This window comes from Macrosteles quadrilineatus, unplaced genomic scaffold (genome assembly GCF_028750875.1).
Source record: "Macrosteles quadrilineatus isolate MER2022 unplaced genomic scaffold, UCM_ALF_1.0 Scaffold_1__1_contigs__length_201487025, whole genome shotgun sequence".
In the NCBI taxonomy this organism is placed as follows: Eukaryota; Metazoa; Arthropoda; class Insecta; order Hemiptera; family Cicadellidae; genus Macrosteles; species Macrosteles quadrilineatus.
The window spans coordinates 193,416,112-193,432,039 of NW_026542594.1; the positions used below are offsets into that span (position 1 = coordinate 193,416,112).

Here is a 15,928-nt window from a genome sequence, read left to right on the forward strand (position 1 = left end):
GTACATAGATCAAATAGGTTCGTATTTCAAAAATAGACTAGTGTAATATGTTTAAATATATAAATAAGTATCGATGAGTGTCATGGTTTAAGATTTTAATCGCTTGCATCAGGACATTGAAGTTAAATATTCTAAACTATTAAGTAATAATAATTCAACAGAAAAAGCTTAAGCCCAGACCATGATTATCACAATAGATTTCAAATTGGACGAAGTTTGAAGATTTTCAATAGAAAGCTGTTATTCTCTGAGAGCTTTTAATTAGGGATCATTTCAGAAATTATTCGAATCGGTTGAATCTCGTTTGTGAAACAATGGAAAACTCATTAAAACTGTTCATCCCAGTTAGAAAATACTCGGACTGATAACGAAGAGTAGAATTCGATTTACCTCCATAAGGGAAAAATCCGTAGATAGATTCCAAGTCAAAACGTAGCAGAATGAACGGATTGGCGTGATATTGATTTTTATTTGAAAAGTTGATTGAAATTGTACGAACCTAAAACGACTTGTTCCTAACGTTTACATCAACTGTAATTATATTTTAAAGTGAATATTAGGTAGGATATCAGATTAATACCTATCCCCACATCTTGAATCTAAGCTAAATCTAAATTTTTCAGATAACCTAATTACTACGCAATATAATGGACCAGTAACCATTGTAAAGAGCAGACAATATTTGTGTTTATTTTTGGATATGAAGGAAAATGGTAGATTTTATTCCAATGTTGAAAAAGTGATTTTTTATAAGAATTGCATTTAAGTCAACGTGTTATGTAATTGAATCAAAATATTGAACTTTTACTAAATGTTTCAGAGAATCTAAATTCAGTCAAATTCCTCATATTGCATCGGTTAGGTTTTACATATAGGAAATTTGATCAAGTTAAATTAAACGAATAAAAACCCAAATTAAAAAGGTAAAAGGAGACCTGTTTGCTACAGTATCGTGGGTCCTTGTATCGATTTCAACTGATTTTTGTTGATGAGCATCAAAATTTTGAGAATAACAGACTAGTTATTTTTTTACTGGCAGCACTCCGATATTGGATCATCCTATATTGGATAATGTTTACAAAATATAACATATTTACAATAAATATTACAATTCACGCATGTACTTTGAATATTAATTCATATATTTTACTTATCTCATTCATAGAAAAATAATCGCTTTGTTCCTCCAGGAGTTCGAAGATATTTCTTCTGGATATTCATAAATACGCATATAGGACAGACAGATGGATTTTTAGCTATCTTTTTTGACAGCAAATAATCAAATATTTCCCTCAATTCCTGTCGACATTAACGCTCATTAGTACAAGAATAGCCGTGGTATTCTTCAGACGCAATACCCGCAATACACGCGTGGCTCTGTATTGCCAGACAATACATGCATACAATAATACGCTGTATTGGTTAATATGCAATTCTCTTTTGCCTGTAAAAACATATTTCAATTCATTTTGTGGAATTAAATTGGTTAAATTCAATTAGAATCCTCTAATTGACTAGGACGGTGGCGTCGTCCTGTAATCCAGCTGAGGTCACGAAGTGTGGATATTTAAAGGCATGCACTGTGGATGCAATACTCCCTGGTGTGGTTTAACGTCCGCACTAGTGAGTACTATGACTATCCACAGTACTACCCTGATAATTAGACCAATTCGTTAATACTAATGCAAAAATGTGGTTTGGATTCCACAATAAACTGTAGGTCCCTTAGTTGCTATTAGCTGTATGGGCTATTAATTAACAGCTGTGTCTAAGGAATATGTCCGCTTTGGTCACTAATGACAAGATACATAACAAGACTACAAGATCGCGTCACTCATCCTACACTCATCTCCATTCATACTTGGCTTAAAATACCTACTTGGTATGGTCGCCATTTCATTGAAAAATCTTGAAGTATTAAATACATTTATGGGGAGTGTAGAAACGTTATAGAAGTAAATTAATTTCTTTCAATAATAAAATGTGTAAAATTTTCCAGAGACTTAACTTTTCTTGCATGTGCTTTTACTGTACAAAATATGAACTTTCTTAAACTCAACACTTTTAGTACATCTGCTTGTAGTACACAAAACTTAAATTGAATTTTTTCACGTTATACAAAGAGCCACACATAAAAGGTTTTCGTGGTTCTGTAGAATTCATATTGAACGTATTTGGAATTACCTCTCATTAAGCTCTTAAATCCCACAGTAATCCACTGATACAGGAGGCTTTGTAGGATAAAAGTCTCATGAGACATTCGGTTCATCGCAGCAAAGAGCTGCGCGGCTTATCTACAATATGCGATGGTCGGTAATAACTCAGTCCACCATCTGGGGACGAAGTTGTGGAACCACCCGTCGAAGGAGGTGAAATCAAATACATCGAACAGTTCTACGTGTTTTAATTTAGTGTGTGAGTTTGCTCATTGTTGCCGTGGATACCAATCAATATTTACACGTCAGAACTTTTGAAGCCTACGGGGCAGAGTCCTAGTTCAATATCGAAGCAGGAATAGTTCTATATGTATCCTCGGAGCTGTAGCGTTATTCGTGTGGAACTTGAGCCCAGTCTGTTCAGTACCTTTTACGTTTAGTAAAGTACATACAAAAACACAGCCAGCCAGGCAGGCAGACAAACACCTCATCTTGTTTATAATAAAAGTTCAAGATAATTAATTTTGAGGTTTTTCTATGATACGACCATTGTTCACGTAGTCTTAACCAATGTAGTTAGGTTTTCTTAAATCATTTCCTATTCCAAGTTAACAAAAGTAAGTTTCAGTAGACAGCTGACGCTAAAATTTGAACTGTAAACATCTAAACTTACATAACACATAATTCCCAAAGCAGAAAATCCTTAGTAGTAAATTTTACATTTCCAGTTGTTCAAATAGCCAGGAAAACAAGAAATGCAGCAGAATACAGAGCAGCCAGTTTACAAACTCCACAACCAGGATTTTAAATATATAAGAGATTGGTTGTTGCAGAGAGGTTACATATTTAACGATCCTCATTTCAAGTTGAATAAAGAATATGAGTGGCTACGACCATCGAAGATAACTCAAGAACCTCAGTTGTTCGTTGGAGAAACGACTCAACACGATGTCATGCAAGTGCCATCTGTAGGATACTGCTATTTAATAGCGGCCATGTCTGCTCTGGCGTTTCATCCGGAACTTGTGAAGCAAGTGGTTCCTTCAGATCAGAGCTTTTATGATAAATACGCAGGAATATTTCACTTTCGGTTTTGGAGATTCGGAAGATGGTACGATGTAGTAGTAGATGACCGTCTCCCAACTCTGAAAGGGAAATTGGCCTTGATGAAATCGCCAACTAATGCTTTCTGGCCAGCTCTGTTACTAAAGGCCTACTTCAAATTTCTGTATGGCGCATACCAAGATGTAGAAGAAGGGGGGAATTCTTTCGTAGTTATGCAAGATTTCACGGGTGGAATAGTTCAGGAAATCTCTCTAAACAATCTTCCCGAAACATTTGAAAAGACTTTGCTCAAGGCCATTGCAAGAAAATCGCTCGTATGTTGTGGAATATATGGAGAGGCTAAATCTCATCTAGGTCTTGTTAGTAATCACGCATACACAATAACTGGTGCAAGAACCGTTAGTGTCCCTGGACGTGGAGAAGTCCTTTTGATTCGTATCAGAAATCCTTGGGGCTATTTTGAGTGGAAAGGCGCATGGAGTGACGGATCCCGGGAGTGGGAATTAGTCCCTAAAGACCTCAAAGAAGAATTAGCAGTTGTTAACCGGAATGAGGGAGAGTTTGTGATGGAATTTTCAGACTTTAAGTCAAACTTCGAGCACGTTGATATATGCTATTTGAGTCCGAACGTATATTTAAACGCGTACGGACAGAACTCAGAAGTCGGACTTTGGCACTTGGATATGGTCAAGGGCAGTTGGATAAAAGGTGTGACAGCTGGAGGATTAGAATCGCTGCATGAGAATCCCCAAATAAGGTTTTGGCTGAACGAAGCGGACGGTGACAACGACGGTGAGTGCTCTGTGCTGATTGCGTTGCTAATAAAACATCGTGCCGCAGTTCTAGGGTTTAAGGTTTACCGTATTTCTGACTTGAACCAACCTGCTTTGGACCATTACTTTTTAAAAAACAACCAACCAGTTGGATACGTTTCCTTACGCCATAGCCATGAAGCAGTAAATAGATATGAGTTGAAGCCAGGAGCGTATTGTGTAATTCCTTTTACAGAAGAAGGAAGAAATGGAGATTTCCTTTTGAGAATTTACACTGAAAAGAAACCCCTAATTAAGGAATTAGATTCTTCTAAAGTTGGGCTTTCACCGGATGATGTGCCAGACCGTGACGCACCAGTGTCACGAAGAACAACAGAAACTATTAAAGATTACAAAATTGACCAATCAATTACGGACTATTTCCTCAAGGTGTCTGGCCCTAACAAGGAAGTTGATTGGAAAGATTTAAAGAACGTTTTAGATTTCGGTTTGAAGAAACCCGTTTCGCCAGCTGAGGTAAATAGTGACGGTTGGGAACATTTTCTTTTTGACGCAGCGACTTTTATATACAACAAAGTTTTGGAACCAACCTGTGTAGGAAGTGCTCTAGGAAAGACGACAGGTGGTTATTCATATGATCTGTGTAGAAGCATGGTAGCCCTACTGGATACAGACCATTCAGGGAAGCTGGAGTATAATGAATTTCAAGCCTTGTGGAATATGATTAAAACGTGGGAATCAATTTATGAATTGTACAGCGATAAGGCTACAGGATATTTGAACTCGTCAAGTCTTCAAAATGCTTTGGAAGCACTCAATCTTAATGTTGGTCGCCAGATACGCAGTAGTTTAATACGAAAATACGCAACAAGAGACGGCTACATATCTTTCGAAGATTTTATGCATTGTGTTATAAAAATAAAATCCATGACGGAGTTTTTCAAATCCAAAGATGAAAGTACGTCACAAAAAATACTTCTTACTTTCGAGGAGTTAATAGGAAAAGTACTTTATTCCTGATTTCACCAAATGTTATTCCTGTAATAAATGACAAGCCAAGTTAATTTTGTTTTCTTATTGCTTACTATCAAAGCTAACCCTTGATAGGATAAATTAAAATAAAATATACACCAGCAATTTAGGGTTGCTACTACTTCCAACTGTAAATAAAGACCGAACTTTGTATTGGATTTAGAATCAAAGATCATATTGAAATATGACATGGCTGATTCAAAAGACAAAATATTACTGTAGGTTTAGGTGTGCTGATGTTGCAAACACTGATGATTTCAGTGCTGAGTCACTCTCAGCTGTTACACTAATTACTTCAGCAACAGAAAGTGACTGAGACAGCATGCTGAGTCCTGTTTATGTGATAATAGTGAATAAACTTAAGACTATATTATATATTTTTCCAAAAGGCTATTGCTTATAATATTCCTTGATAGCAAATTATAGGGCTAACCTAACCTAACCTATTTTATGCAGCGCACTGTTTAGCGACAGGTCGTCTGAGAGTTATGTGATTAGGATCGTTGGAAAGCCTACTTGACGCCGTTATCTGTGGTCATAGAGTAATGGTCACCTGAGCAACTAGCGTTTGTTATGGAGTCGAATTTAAAAAAGTATTGATTCAGTCATTACAACTCAATGCTTGCTCAGTGGCAGTTCCGTGCAGTCTTTTAATTAGGGTGACATTGGTTCAGGCAAGTAGCACATAATGTGGTGGGTTGCACCAACTAGAGGCAAGACATGGTGTTGTTTGTGTCAACAGCGCTGGATGTGTGTTGAGATCTCAATCAGCTTTTAAGAGATTAACGTTGTGATCACCTGATGTCACTTCAATTTTATAAAAGAAATAAGTTTTATGTCCAGCCCTTCTCTTTTTTATTGTTCGTTTTAGTGAATTTCCTTACAGAAGCTATCATCGTAGGTGGCCCAGCAAGATTATGATCTTGGATCGGTTTACTTTTTCATTTTCATAAACTGGGGGTTTTCAATTTGTCACCCTTTAAATATAAAGAGCCCATATTTTTTACAAAACTATCGTGTAAGGCTTCATTAAAAAACTAAATATTTTGTATATTGAAGCGTTTTTGTAGGGTTTGTTGTTATGGGAAAATGTTTCAAACCGGTGGATTCCAAATGCTTTTATCTTAACTGTGGGCGTAACAGTAAACTGTTGTAGTATGCTTATTTATGGAAATATTCTGATCAAAGTTGGCAAATTAATTTATTTCACACCATGCTATCAATTTTTTACAGAAAAACATGTTTTCCTTCCCTATAGCAGCTAATCTAAATGCACATGAAGTTTAATGTTATTTATAAGCTATAAGAAATATATCTCACAAGTTTAAGAAAATATTCTAGTAAATAATTCGACCAGACTAATGGAATTTCGTTTAGTACAAACTTACCTAATTTTACTTAGGAATTAAAAAAATAATTTACGATCTGCGACTAAAATAATTTTATTTCCGATTTGCGACTGTTGTAGTAAAAAAATATCTTCCTATTATAAAATAGCTAGTGGTCTTCCAGTTGTCGAAAACTCGAGCAAAAATATCTAATGTACCTACTTTTCTATTTCCACCCCACCCTGTAAGTAATACATGTGATTGTAATTTCTTCCATTTATTTTGGTTTTCTTGTTATATTTCGTTGTTATTCTGTCACCAGCGTGGCAACCACGAATTTTTCTAGTATTCGTAGTGGCAACCCATTAAAAATACCAATGTTAATTTACTTACATTTTAAATTCATTTTTGTGTTTATTTCTGAGCCTATTTTAATTTATAAAGGGATTCTGCACACCTACAGGTAAATATCTTTCTAACAGTATGCGTAAATTTTCCCTACAAGAGGTGAGAAAAAAGCTTTTAAAGAAACATTCTTGCCTATTTATATAAAACTACAACACTATCTATATCTATATCTATCTATATATTAATAGGCAAGCATGTTTCTTTAAAACCTTTTTTCTCAGCTCGTGTGCATCGTAGGGAAAATCTACGCATACCGTTAGAAAGCTATTTTCCTGTAGGTGTGCAGAATCCCTTTATAAATTAAAATAGGCTCAAAGATAAGCACAAAAAATTAGTTTAAAAATTTGAAAAAATTAACATGGAATTTATGGGTTGCCATGCTGGTTACGAAATAACAACGAAATATAAACAGAAAATCAAAACAAATGGAAGAAACTCAAATCACATGTTTTATTTACAGTGTGGGGAGAAAATAGAGAAGTCTGTACATTACATATTTTTGGTCGAGTTTCGACCACTGGACGACCTCTCGTACTTATTTAATACGCAAGCAGGATTTTTGTGACAATTACTCCTCCTAAACTACTGAACCGAATGACATGTTTTTGGTGTCATTGGAAAGAGTGTAACTTGAAGTTGTGCAGGAAACTTTCTTTTTAGGGAAATAATTAGAGAGTGAGGCCCTGGGGCCCTTTAAAGTTTCGTATTCCTCCATAAGGATAACATGGGAGATAATTTTTATTTACAGAAACATATGTTTGTTTCTTGAAAATAGTCAAAGTCTACTACATAATAATTGCTGAGTATTATGACTGTTAATGTATATTACATTTCAATCAAGGATTGTGTACCTTAAAGTTTACTCATGATGGATCTTACTACTTTATTTTAATGCTGGGAATGGTAACATTCAGTTGAGAATAAGTTACCATGATTTAGAAAACTTTAATATAATAATTTATGTATTTAAAATTACAAATCTTTGACAATATTAATTCATTTGAAACTAAACAGCTGGTCAACAAATCAAACAAATCATCTACTTCATGTGAATAATATTGTTACACAAACATAATTTATTTTAACCAATAACTTGATTCTTTTACTTTCTCCCCCTATACCATAGTATATGGAGAAAGTATTGTTTTCGTCAAAATTTTCGAGTTTGAGTTTTGAGTGGATATATCCGTTTTGGGTCCCCCTGGACCCAAAAAAGTGGTTTTCAAAGTGATGTCTGTGTGTGTGTGTGTGTGTGTGTGTGTGTGTGTGTGTGTCTGTGTGTCTGGATGTGTACAGAGCTAGGGACTACACCTGTGGTCCGATTTCGATGAAATTTGGTATGTAGGTTCTAATCCATGGTATCTCCAGGCGTTTTTTTCATTTTTTTGAATTTTTGATTTTTAATGGGGATTTTCCCATAAAAACCCATAAAAAACTGGAAAAATCGGATTTTCTCGAAAATGGCCCGAACGATTTTGATAAAAATGTAGTATGTTGTGGCCCTTTAAATTCTGAACAAAATGGTACAAATCCCATTTCTGTAAAAATTACGGTTCAAAAGTTATGGTAAATTATGTTATTTTCCCATAAAAACCCCATAAAATAACGAAAAATAGGATTTTAGAAAAAAATCCGGTTTTATTTTAACATAGTATGTTATGGTCCTTAAAACTTTGATAGTTTTTTCATTTTAAAATTTTTTTATTTTTAATGGGAATTTTCCCATGAAACCCCATAAAAAAACGGAAAAATAGGATTTTCCCAATAACGGCCCGAACGATTTTGATAAAAATTTTGTATGTTATAGTCCTTTATATTCTGAACAAAATGGTACAAATCCCATTTCTGTAAGAATTATGGTTCAAAAGTTATTGTAAATTATGTTATTTTCCCATAAAACCCCATAAAATAACGGAAAAATCCGATTTTCACAAAAATGGCCCGAAAGATTTTGATAAAAATTTAGTATGTAGTCCTTTAAATTGTGAACAAAATTGTATAAATCCCATTTCCGTATATTTACTCTTACCGCTTACACATGATAAAGGTTGTTGACAAACTTATGGGAGAAAGTATGTGTCAGAATGCTGATACCGTTTATTTTACTTGTGGGTGTATTTTGAGTTTGCAGTTATGATAGCACTAAGCCATGTAACTTTTATCTAATTTTCTTTATAAACTTACAGTATTAATGAATTACTACATGGACTTGACAATTTATTGTCAGTATACCAAGGGAAAGAAGAGCGGGTCCTCGAAAACAGACGAAGGCGGAGACACCCATCTAGAAAATCCAACTGAGTTTTTAAATATAAAATAGAGGTCAGTGGATTGCCAAGACACAGATTAGACTAATAAAAGGGGGCAGTGGTTTTATTGATGAGGAATATTAATACATCAAAAAGGGCCTCATTAATGGGACAAGGCTTCATGTGATCAGAACGGTCAACAACTTAATAGAATGAAAAGTCCTAACTAGAACAAGTGAGTGGGGGACATATTTTGATTTCGAGGATAAAAATTTGCCCGTCTGAAACAAACTTACCTTTTAAAATGGAAAGATGGTAATTTCTGTTATCTTTGGCATTTGCAGCACAAGCACTTTAATTAGAGAGCAGCACTGTTCTTACCCAGACCAATTTCAGTCATGAGCAACCATATTATATGTTGTTTTAAGTAAGGCAACATCTTTTAATAGGATACGCATATTCATTACGGAAAATTCTGACCAGGGTAATATTCCTGAAGGTAACTTTATGACTAAAATCGTAGTATTCATGAAAGTGCTTTTGTGAAAAAAAATTTTGTTTTGTAGTGTTTATTTTTTAAAGTGTTTTCTTCAAGCAGCATTTTATGACCCTCAAAATATGCTACACAGGCCTATTGGTTTGATATGATCAAATTGTTTTTTGAATCTGTTTTTAAAAATCTTTAAAAAAATAACTACCCTATAACATACTTGAACTTCAACACTTAATAATTTACTAAATATAATACACATTCAGCTAGAAAATGGCTGGACTGCTTCGCTTTTAAGGCTTTATTATTAATGTATTTAATTTTCGACGTCGAGTCAATATATTATAACACGATGAATTTGTTTTCTAAATTCATATGTTATTTTGCGGGGCATTGAGCCGCACAGGTTCACTAGTTATAATATAAAACAAGCGCGTGTACGGACAAACTTTTATTTTCGTCCGAGGATTTTTTTAGTTTTTTGTTTTTTTAGGGGGATTTGGCCTCGAAAAATCGATTGGAGTTGGTTAAAAAATTAAACATAAAATTAATCATATGAGTTATGTAGCTAAATTGTAATAATAAATTACTATAATTTAGCTAAATAACTTATCTAATTAATTTTATGTTTAACTCAATACAAGCAAAGCTCGGTCTCCTGGTTACCTTCAAAATACAATCAAAAGAGCACTTCAAAATACAATCAAAAGATGAACGTTCAAAATACAATCAAAAGAGCACTTCAAAATACAATCAAAAGAGCACTTCAAAATACAATCAAAAGATGATCGTTCAAATTCAATCAACTTCTCAGATGAACGTAAAGTGATAAAATGACACTATTAAGTTACTCATTAACCATAACAAGCACACGACATCAGTGTCAGAATTACCTGTTATGAGTTTCCATACAAGGCACTAACAAGTTACGAGAGAACTTTTGATTGTTCACAAAATACATTCTGCATAAACAACCAAAATCTAACTATTCCTTGAATTCCCTACTTCATAGTGTTTTTTTTATACAGGGTGATTACTGGGAAACGCATGTTTTTTATTTGCGTAGTATACGAGGAATATAGTTCGGCGACGGCCGGAAGTTGTTGCGCTGTGGAGGGGGAAGTGTGCAGTTTCAAATTTTGCCGAGATGTAGGACCTTAAGCATCGTACGTTTGTCATGCGACGATATTACGCAAATGGTGAATTGGTCACTCAGACTCAGCGAGACTTTCGTGCACATTTCAACATTGCACGGCATGGTGCTACCCCTGATCGTAACACGGTACTGCGTTGGATACATAATGTTAACTCAATTGGATCTCTGCTTAAGAAGAAACCTCCTGGACTGGCAAGGACAGTTAGTACCCCTGAGACAGTTGAAAGAGTGCGCCTTGCAACACTTCAGAGTCCTAGCCGCGACGGCAGAGAAGTGACAGTGAATCCACAACGGTACCTAGAAATGTTGGAAGAATATTTCTTGCCGGAACTGCGCCATCAACGTGTCGAGATACGTAATGACGTATGGTTCAAACAAGATGTGGCAACATTCCATACAGCTCGCTTTAGAATGGAATTCCTTCGGCGAACATTCCCTAAAAGAGTTATCTCACGTTTTGGTGGTGTCACTTAGGCGAACGCTCACCAGGTCTTAAAATTCCAGATATCTTTCTATGGGGATTTTTGAAATCTAGAGTTTACATAAACAAACCAAAAACAATACAGGAACTTAAAGAAGCAATTCGCCAGGAAATCAATGCCATTCCTAGAGATATGATAGCAAAACCTGAAGCAAATTTTTAGGAACGCCTTTAACACTGTATCCAAGCAGAAGGCGACCCGTTAAATTATCAATGTTCTCTAACCACCACGTTAAAGATGTAATTTTTAAATGCTAAATTGCAAGTGATTTTATTCTGAAATTGCATATTGTGTACACTGTTTTTCCACTCATAAATACATTTTTTGCTCTGAATTACCTGAGTACTCGTTATTCGAAAAACATGCGTTTCTCGGTAATCACCCTGTATATATTTTATTATCGTGTTCCTTAGTTATTTGATATTCTTGATAGCTTAAGAAACTCTTTTAAGCTCCTCATAACAAATTTTAACATTTATTAGTATTAGTCCTTAATTCTTTGATAATTAGTGCATTCAAAGAGGTTGGTCGGTAATTTTAAAGCTAACGGGATTCCTTATTTCGTATGACCTTTTACAAACTATCGAACGATGACAAATATTAATGGTTATAATTATGATCACACAGTTTTTTACAAATACATAACATTATTTAACAATCGATCGTTTATACCAGTCTACATTTAGTTGGGAGTTATGTTCTCAACCCAGAAGGCTACAGAAGTAATCATCACAGTTCAATAACTCCAGAGATTACCGTGTTGCTGGGAAAGATTATGTCTGTCACAATGTAAGCTCTTTTTTTTGTTTCGTTTTTTTATCGTTCAAAATTAGATCAAATTACATGATAAGGTGAACCTTTATTTAATTTGTAAATATCAAGACCATTCAAACCATTAACTAGATGTATGATTTTATTCTTGTTCAATCTCATAGTTTCGCTCTGAAACCCCCAACAAAGTTATAACACGAGACATTTTTTATATATAGTTACAACATTGTTTTATGAAGGGAGTGTATCAATATCATATGTGAAGAAGATATAAGCGTAATATTCAACAGAGTATGAACATTGGAAACTGTTTATCCTTGTTTTATATTCATAGGAATGTATATAAAACGGAAATTTTGTTTAGATGTCTCGTGAAATCGAGAGGGGTTTTGCTGGTTTAGCATTTTCAAAGAAATCGTTATGAGTAATTTAATAAATGTCCATAATGCTTGTTAATTGATGAGGCCTAAATCGGAATGAAAGTTGGTCTTAAAATTAAAAATACTAGGGTTGCTTTCAGAGAGGTGAAAGCCAGTTGAGCGGAACAAACGTGATTTGATATTTGTATAAGTAACTAAATGTAAAAAGGTCAATAGATTTATTTACTAATGCTGGTTTTAAAGATTAAAATTATAATAACTCAAATTTACCTCTTCGAGAAGTGCATTATGGTAGTTTTGACCAGGAAAATATTACAGTAGTTGGAATCTGATATTAACATCCAAAAAGTAAAGTATAAAAATGAGAAAGGTAATTTAACATTCAAATGCAACGGCTACATTTTTCACCCTTACAATCGGTTAAAGTATTTAAGTATAAAAAAAACAGTAACTATAAAAAAACGAGTATTAAAGTATAACAACAGGAGGGGAAATTTGACATTTAAATTCAACCGTGCAACATAAAATGGCTGGAATGTAGGCCTAAACATAAGTAATAAGTAAAATCGCATTCAGCTGATTTAAGTGAAAACAGAATAATATAATAAGTAGGGAAGACATGCCTTAAATATACAATGTAGATAATATAATTAGAAATTAAATTATCCATACCGTGGCTAAAAGTGTACTTCTATAAGCCCAGGTTTACTTATCAACGGTTGTAACTGGACGTATGTATAGTCCGTGGCTTGGCAATCAAATAACAGTATTTGTATAGGATGGGCTACTGTTATCAACATTTGAAATAACTGAATTGTTACCAAATTACTGTTTCACAAAATGCAGATTCCATTTTCAGCCGAGCCATTAAAATGAGGATTTGCCGAACAATTATTAATATTACAGAATAGTATATAATGATATACAACTTTTCACATTCCATAATTATATGTTAGTTTTGCTATGGTCAAAGGTACAAATCCAAATGTTCTCTTTTCTTTTTGTCAGTATGTAATAATTTGCTAGAATCATTGACTTTATATAAAGTCAAAGCTAGAATACTGTAGATGGTTTGTTAAGTTAAGACCATATGCAAGCATTTTTGAAATCGTTTCCCCGTTTAACCTTAACCAACTATTCCATTCCAAAAGTTAAAAAATTATATGGTGCAACACAAATAAACAACCCGATCGCCTACCTATAACCTACACTATACCTTCCTAATCTAACCTTACTTCAAAACACTTAATGTAGTCACGAATACTCATAAACCCCGACCTACCTCCCCACATGCCTAAATCAGTGTTCAATCTGCGTTTTATCAATAAGTGTAATAACTTACTGTACCGTCGATGTAATTAAACATAATATAACCTATGAGGTATTATCGGATTAGATACCGATTTCGATGCGGTTCGATATATCGCTTATTAAATCCTGATTTCTAACATTGGCTGTTTCTAATCAGCTGGCAACACAAATAGGTTCCCAAGAAAGTAGTCACCGGTCCGTATCCCTCCGCTCCTTGTTTATGCTCCGCGCATTGAGAAAGTAGTTCAGTATATTTTCTCGATTTTCAGTGAATTCCGTGCCTTAAAAAAATGTTTTAACGGCATTTTCTTGTTTATTAAAATCATAGGAATGGTTTAAAATCGTTTAAAAGAAAAGTATAGAAAGTTCAGAAATACCTTATGATTCTCTTGTTTACATTTTTCTTGTAAACAAAAAAACTGTCATAGCTACTTTAGTCCCATAAGCCCAATGTTAAAAAATTTAAATTTTAAGTTCGTTTTAAATTGCATTAGCATTATCTAATTGAAATTTGTTTGTTTACAAACCATCTCATTATTAGTCTAAGTAGTCTTGTTAAGTTTGGCTGAAATGTGTTCAGCCGTTATTGAGTGATGGTGTTATATTGTTTGCATTGAAGTTGATCCCAAAGAGCTTCGCTCGCTTCGCTCGCTCCGCTCAATTATTATAATCAGACAATAGTATATTTCATAACAAGAGTAGATGAGAGTGAGCCATTACATATTTGAGACCAACGTTACTTTTCGCTACATTACAAAGAATAATTATTTTCTTCATTAAAAAACTCAATAATTTTTTTAGGTTATACCTTCAATTTAAAGTTAATATTAACTTTGGTTGTTTAAAATTGAAACAGTTGAAAAAATAACGAATATTTAAAGTTGTTGACAGTGGGAATTTTTTTTGTAAACAATGTTTTTTTCAGTGTAAACAATTGACAGCTTTTGAAAATATGATGTTTCGCAGGTTGTAAATACATAACTAAAACAGCTCAGTGTAGTGATAAAGAGTTTTGTCTGGTTATTCTAGTAATCCTACAACTATACTGAAGGATTTAATCAAAGAAAATAATTTTATATGATTTTAACAAGTGTTTAAACTTTAATTTTTACGAACAATCAACCGGCTTAATTTATTTACTCTAAAGCAATGTCAGTACTTTTGTCCAATGAGGTATGTACAATATGTAAACGGTGAGTGCGAATTTGAATGAAAAACAATACACACTGTTTTGACATCTTTCCTATTTGGTTTCGAGTTAAGTAGATATTTCCCATTGTTTTCAGCCGTAGAATATATAATATTGTCTCTCTGGGCACGTTTTACCCGTTAGTTTCCATTTCAATATGTTTTCTTCCAAAGTCCACACCTTACCCATTCTAAACCCCAGATAGTTTCTGAACTACCTTTGGGTTTTCAATGAAAGTTTAAAATTTCTATTTACAAATACATCTCCAACTGTTGGTGTTAAATAACAAAATAAGCAATGGAAAATCTGATCACTGAACCACCAGTTGAACGATTTTCCATTGATGATTATAATAATATTTTCCATTTATCCCATTGATAAAAAAGTAATGAAAAATTAAGTAACCTTAATAGTTTGCTAGAATGTATGTTCAACATATCTTATCTTATAAAACGTAAATTCGACACATCTATATATTGAAGAATATGCAATAAACTGCAAAGTAAATGTACTGGAAAAAGTCAAGAGTAGGGACTCAGTGGTGAAATATATTGGTTATCGGAGCCTTTTATGTCCCTGACATTGAAAATTCTAGCATACATATTTTTAAGTATAACATTTCATACTGTGTTCACATGTTATAAACATGACTATAATTCTGAATGACCACTTCAAATATTGGTAATTTCACAGTATTCTTCCTGACTAGAAGAGAAACGTTAACATAAATTAAAATTTTTAGATTATAGTTTCAGATCGTTGTAATTTTTTTACTGTCCCGTCTTCACATTCTACGACACTAGGTTCTAGTCAAAAACTTTTTTACACATTAATTTAGGCTAGTCCTAGAGGGTTGTGGCATTAGATAACATCTATTGGTGATTGGTGGGATATGAACCGGGTACCTCGGGAACCGAAGTCTTAAATACTTTAATACTTTTTATTGAAATGGCGACCATACAAAGTAGGTATTCCAAGTATGAATGAAGATGAGTGTAGGATGAGTAGCGCGATCTTGTAGTCTTGTTAGTGACTAAGGCCAAAGTATTCCTTAGAAACAGCTGTTAATTAATAGCCCATACAGGTAATGGCAAATAATCGACCTATAGTTTATAGTGGAATTCAAACCACGTTTTTG

General features: G+C 33.9%; 1 protein-coding gene across 1 annotated transcript; it reads left to right on the plus strand.

Moving 5' to 3' along the window:
- The first annotated feature begins 2,306 nt into the window (after nt 1-2,306).
- Nucleotides 2,307-11,131, plus strand: LOC129003608 (calpain-B-like). The gene is made up of 3 exons (XM_054431907.1): nt 2,307-2,369; nt 2,990-4,510; nt 10,832-11,131. The coding sequence occupies exons 1-3, from the start codon at nt 2,307-2,309 to the stop codon at nt 11,129-11,131; spliced, it is 1,884 nt and encodes a 627-aa protein (XP_054287882.1).
- Nucleotides 11,132-15,928: the final 4,797 nt, after the last annotated feature.

Excerpts from the sequence above, each read along its gene's own strand:
- LOC129003608 (XM_054431907.1), top strand. The coding sequence starts at position 2,307 with ATGGTCGGTAATAACTCAGTCCACCATCTGGGGACGAAGTTGTGGAAC. Across the intron at positions 2,370-2,989 it reads GGAACCACCCGTCGAAGGAG|AGAGGTTACATATTTAACGA; the intron begins GTGAAATCAAAT and ends TGGTTGTTGCAG. Across the intron at positions 4,511-10,831 it reads AACCCGTTTCGCCAGCTGAG|AAGAAACCTCCTGGACTGGC; the intron begins GTAAATAGTGAC and ends TCTCTGCTTAAG.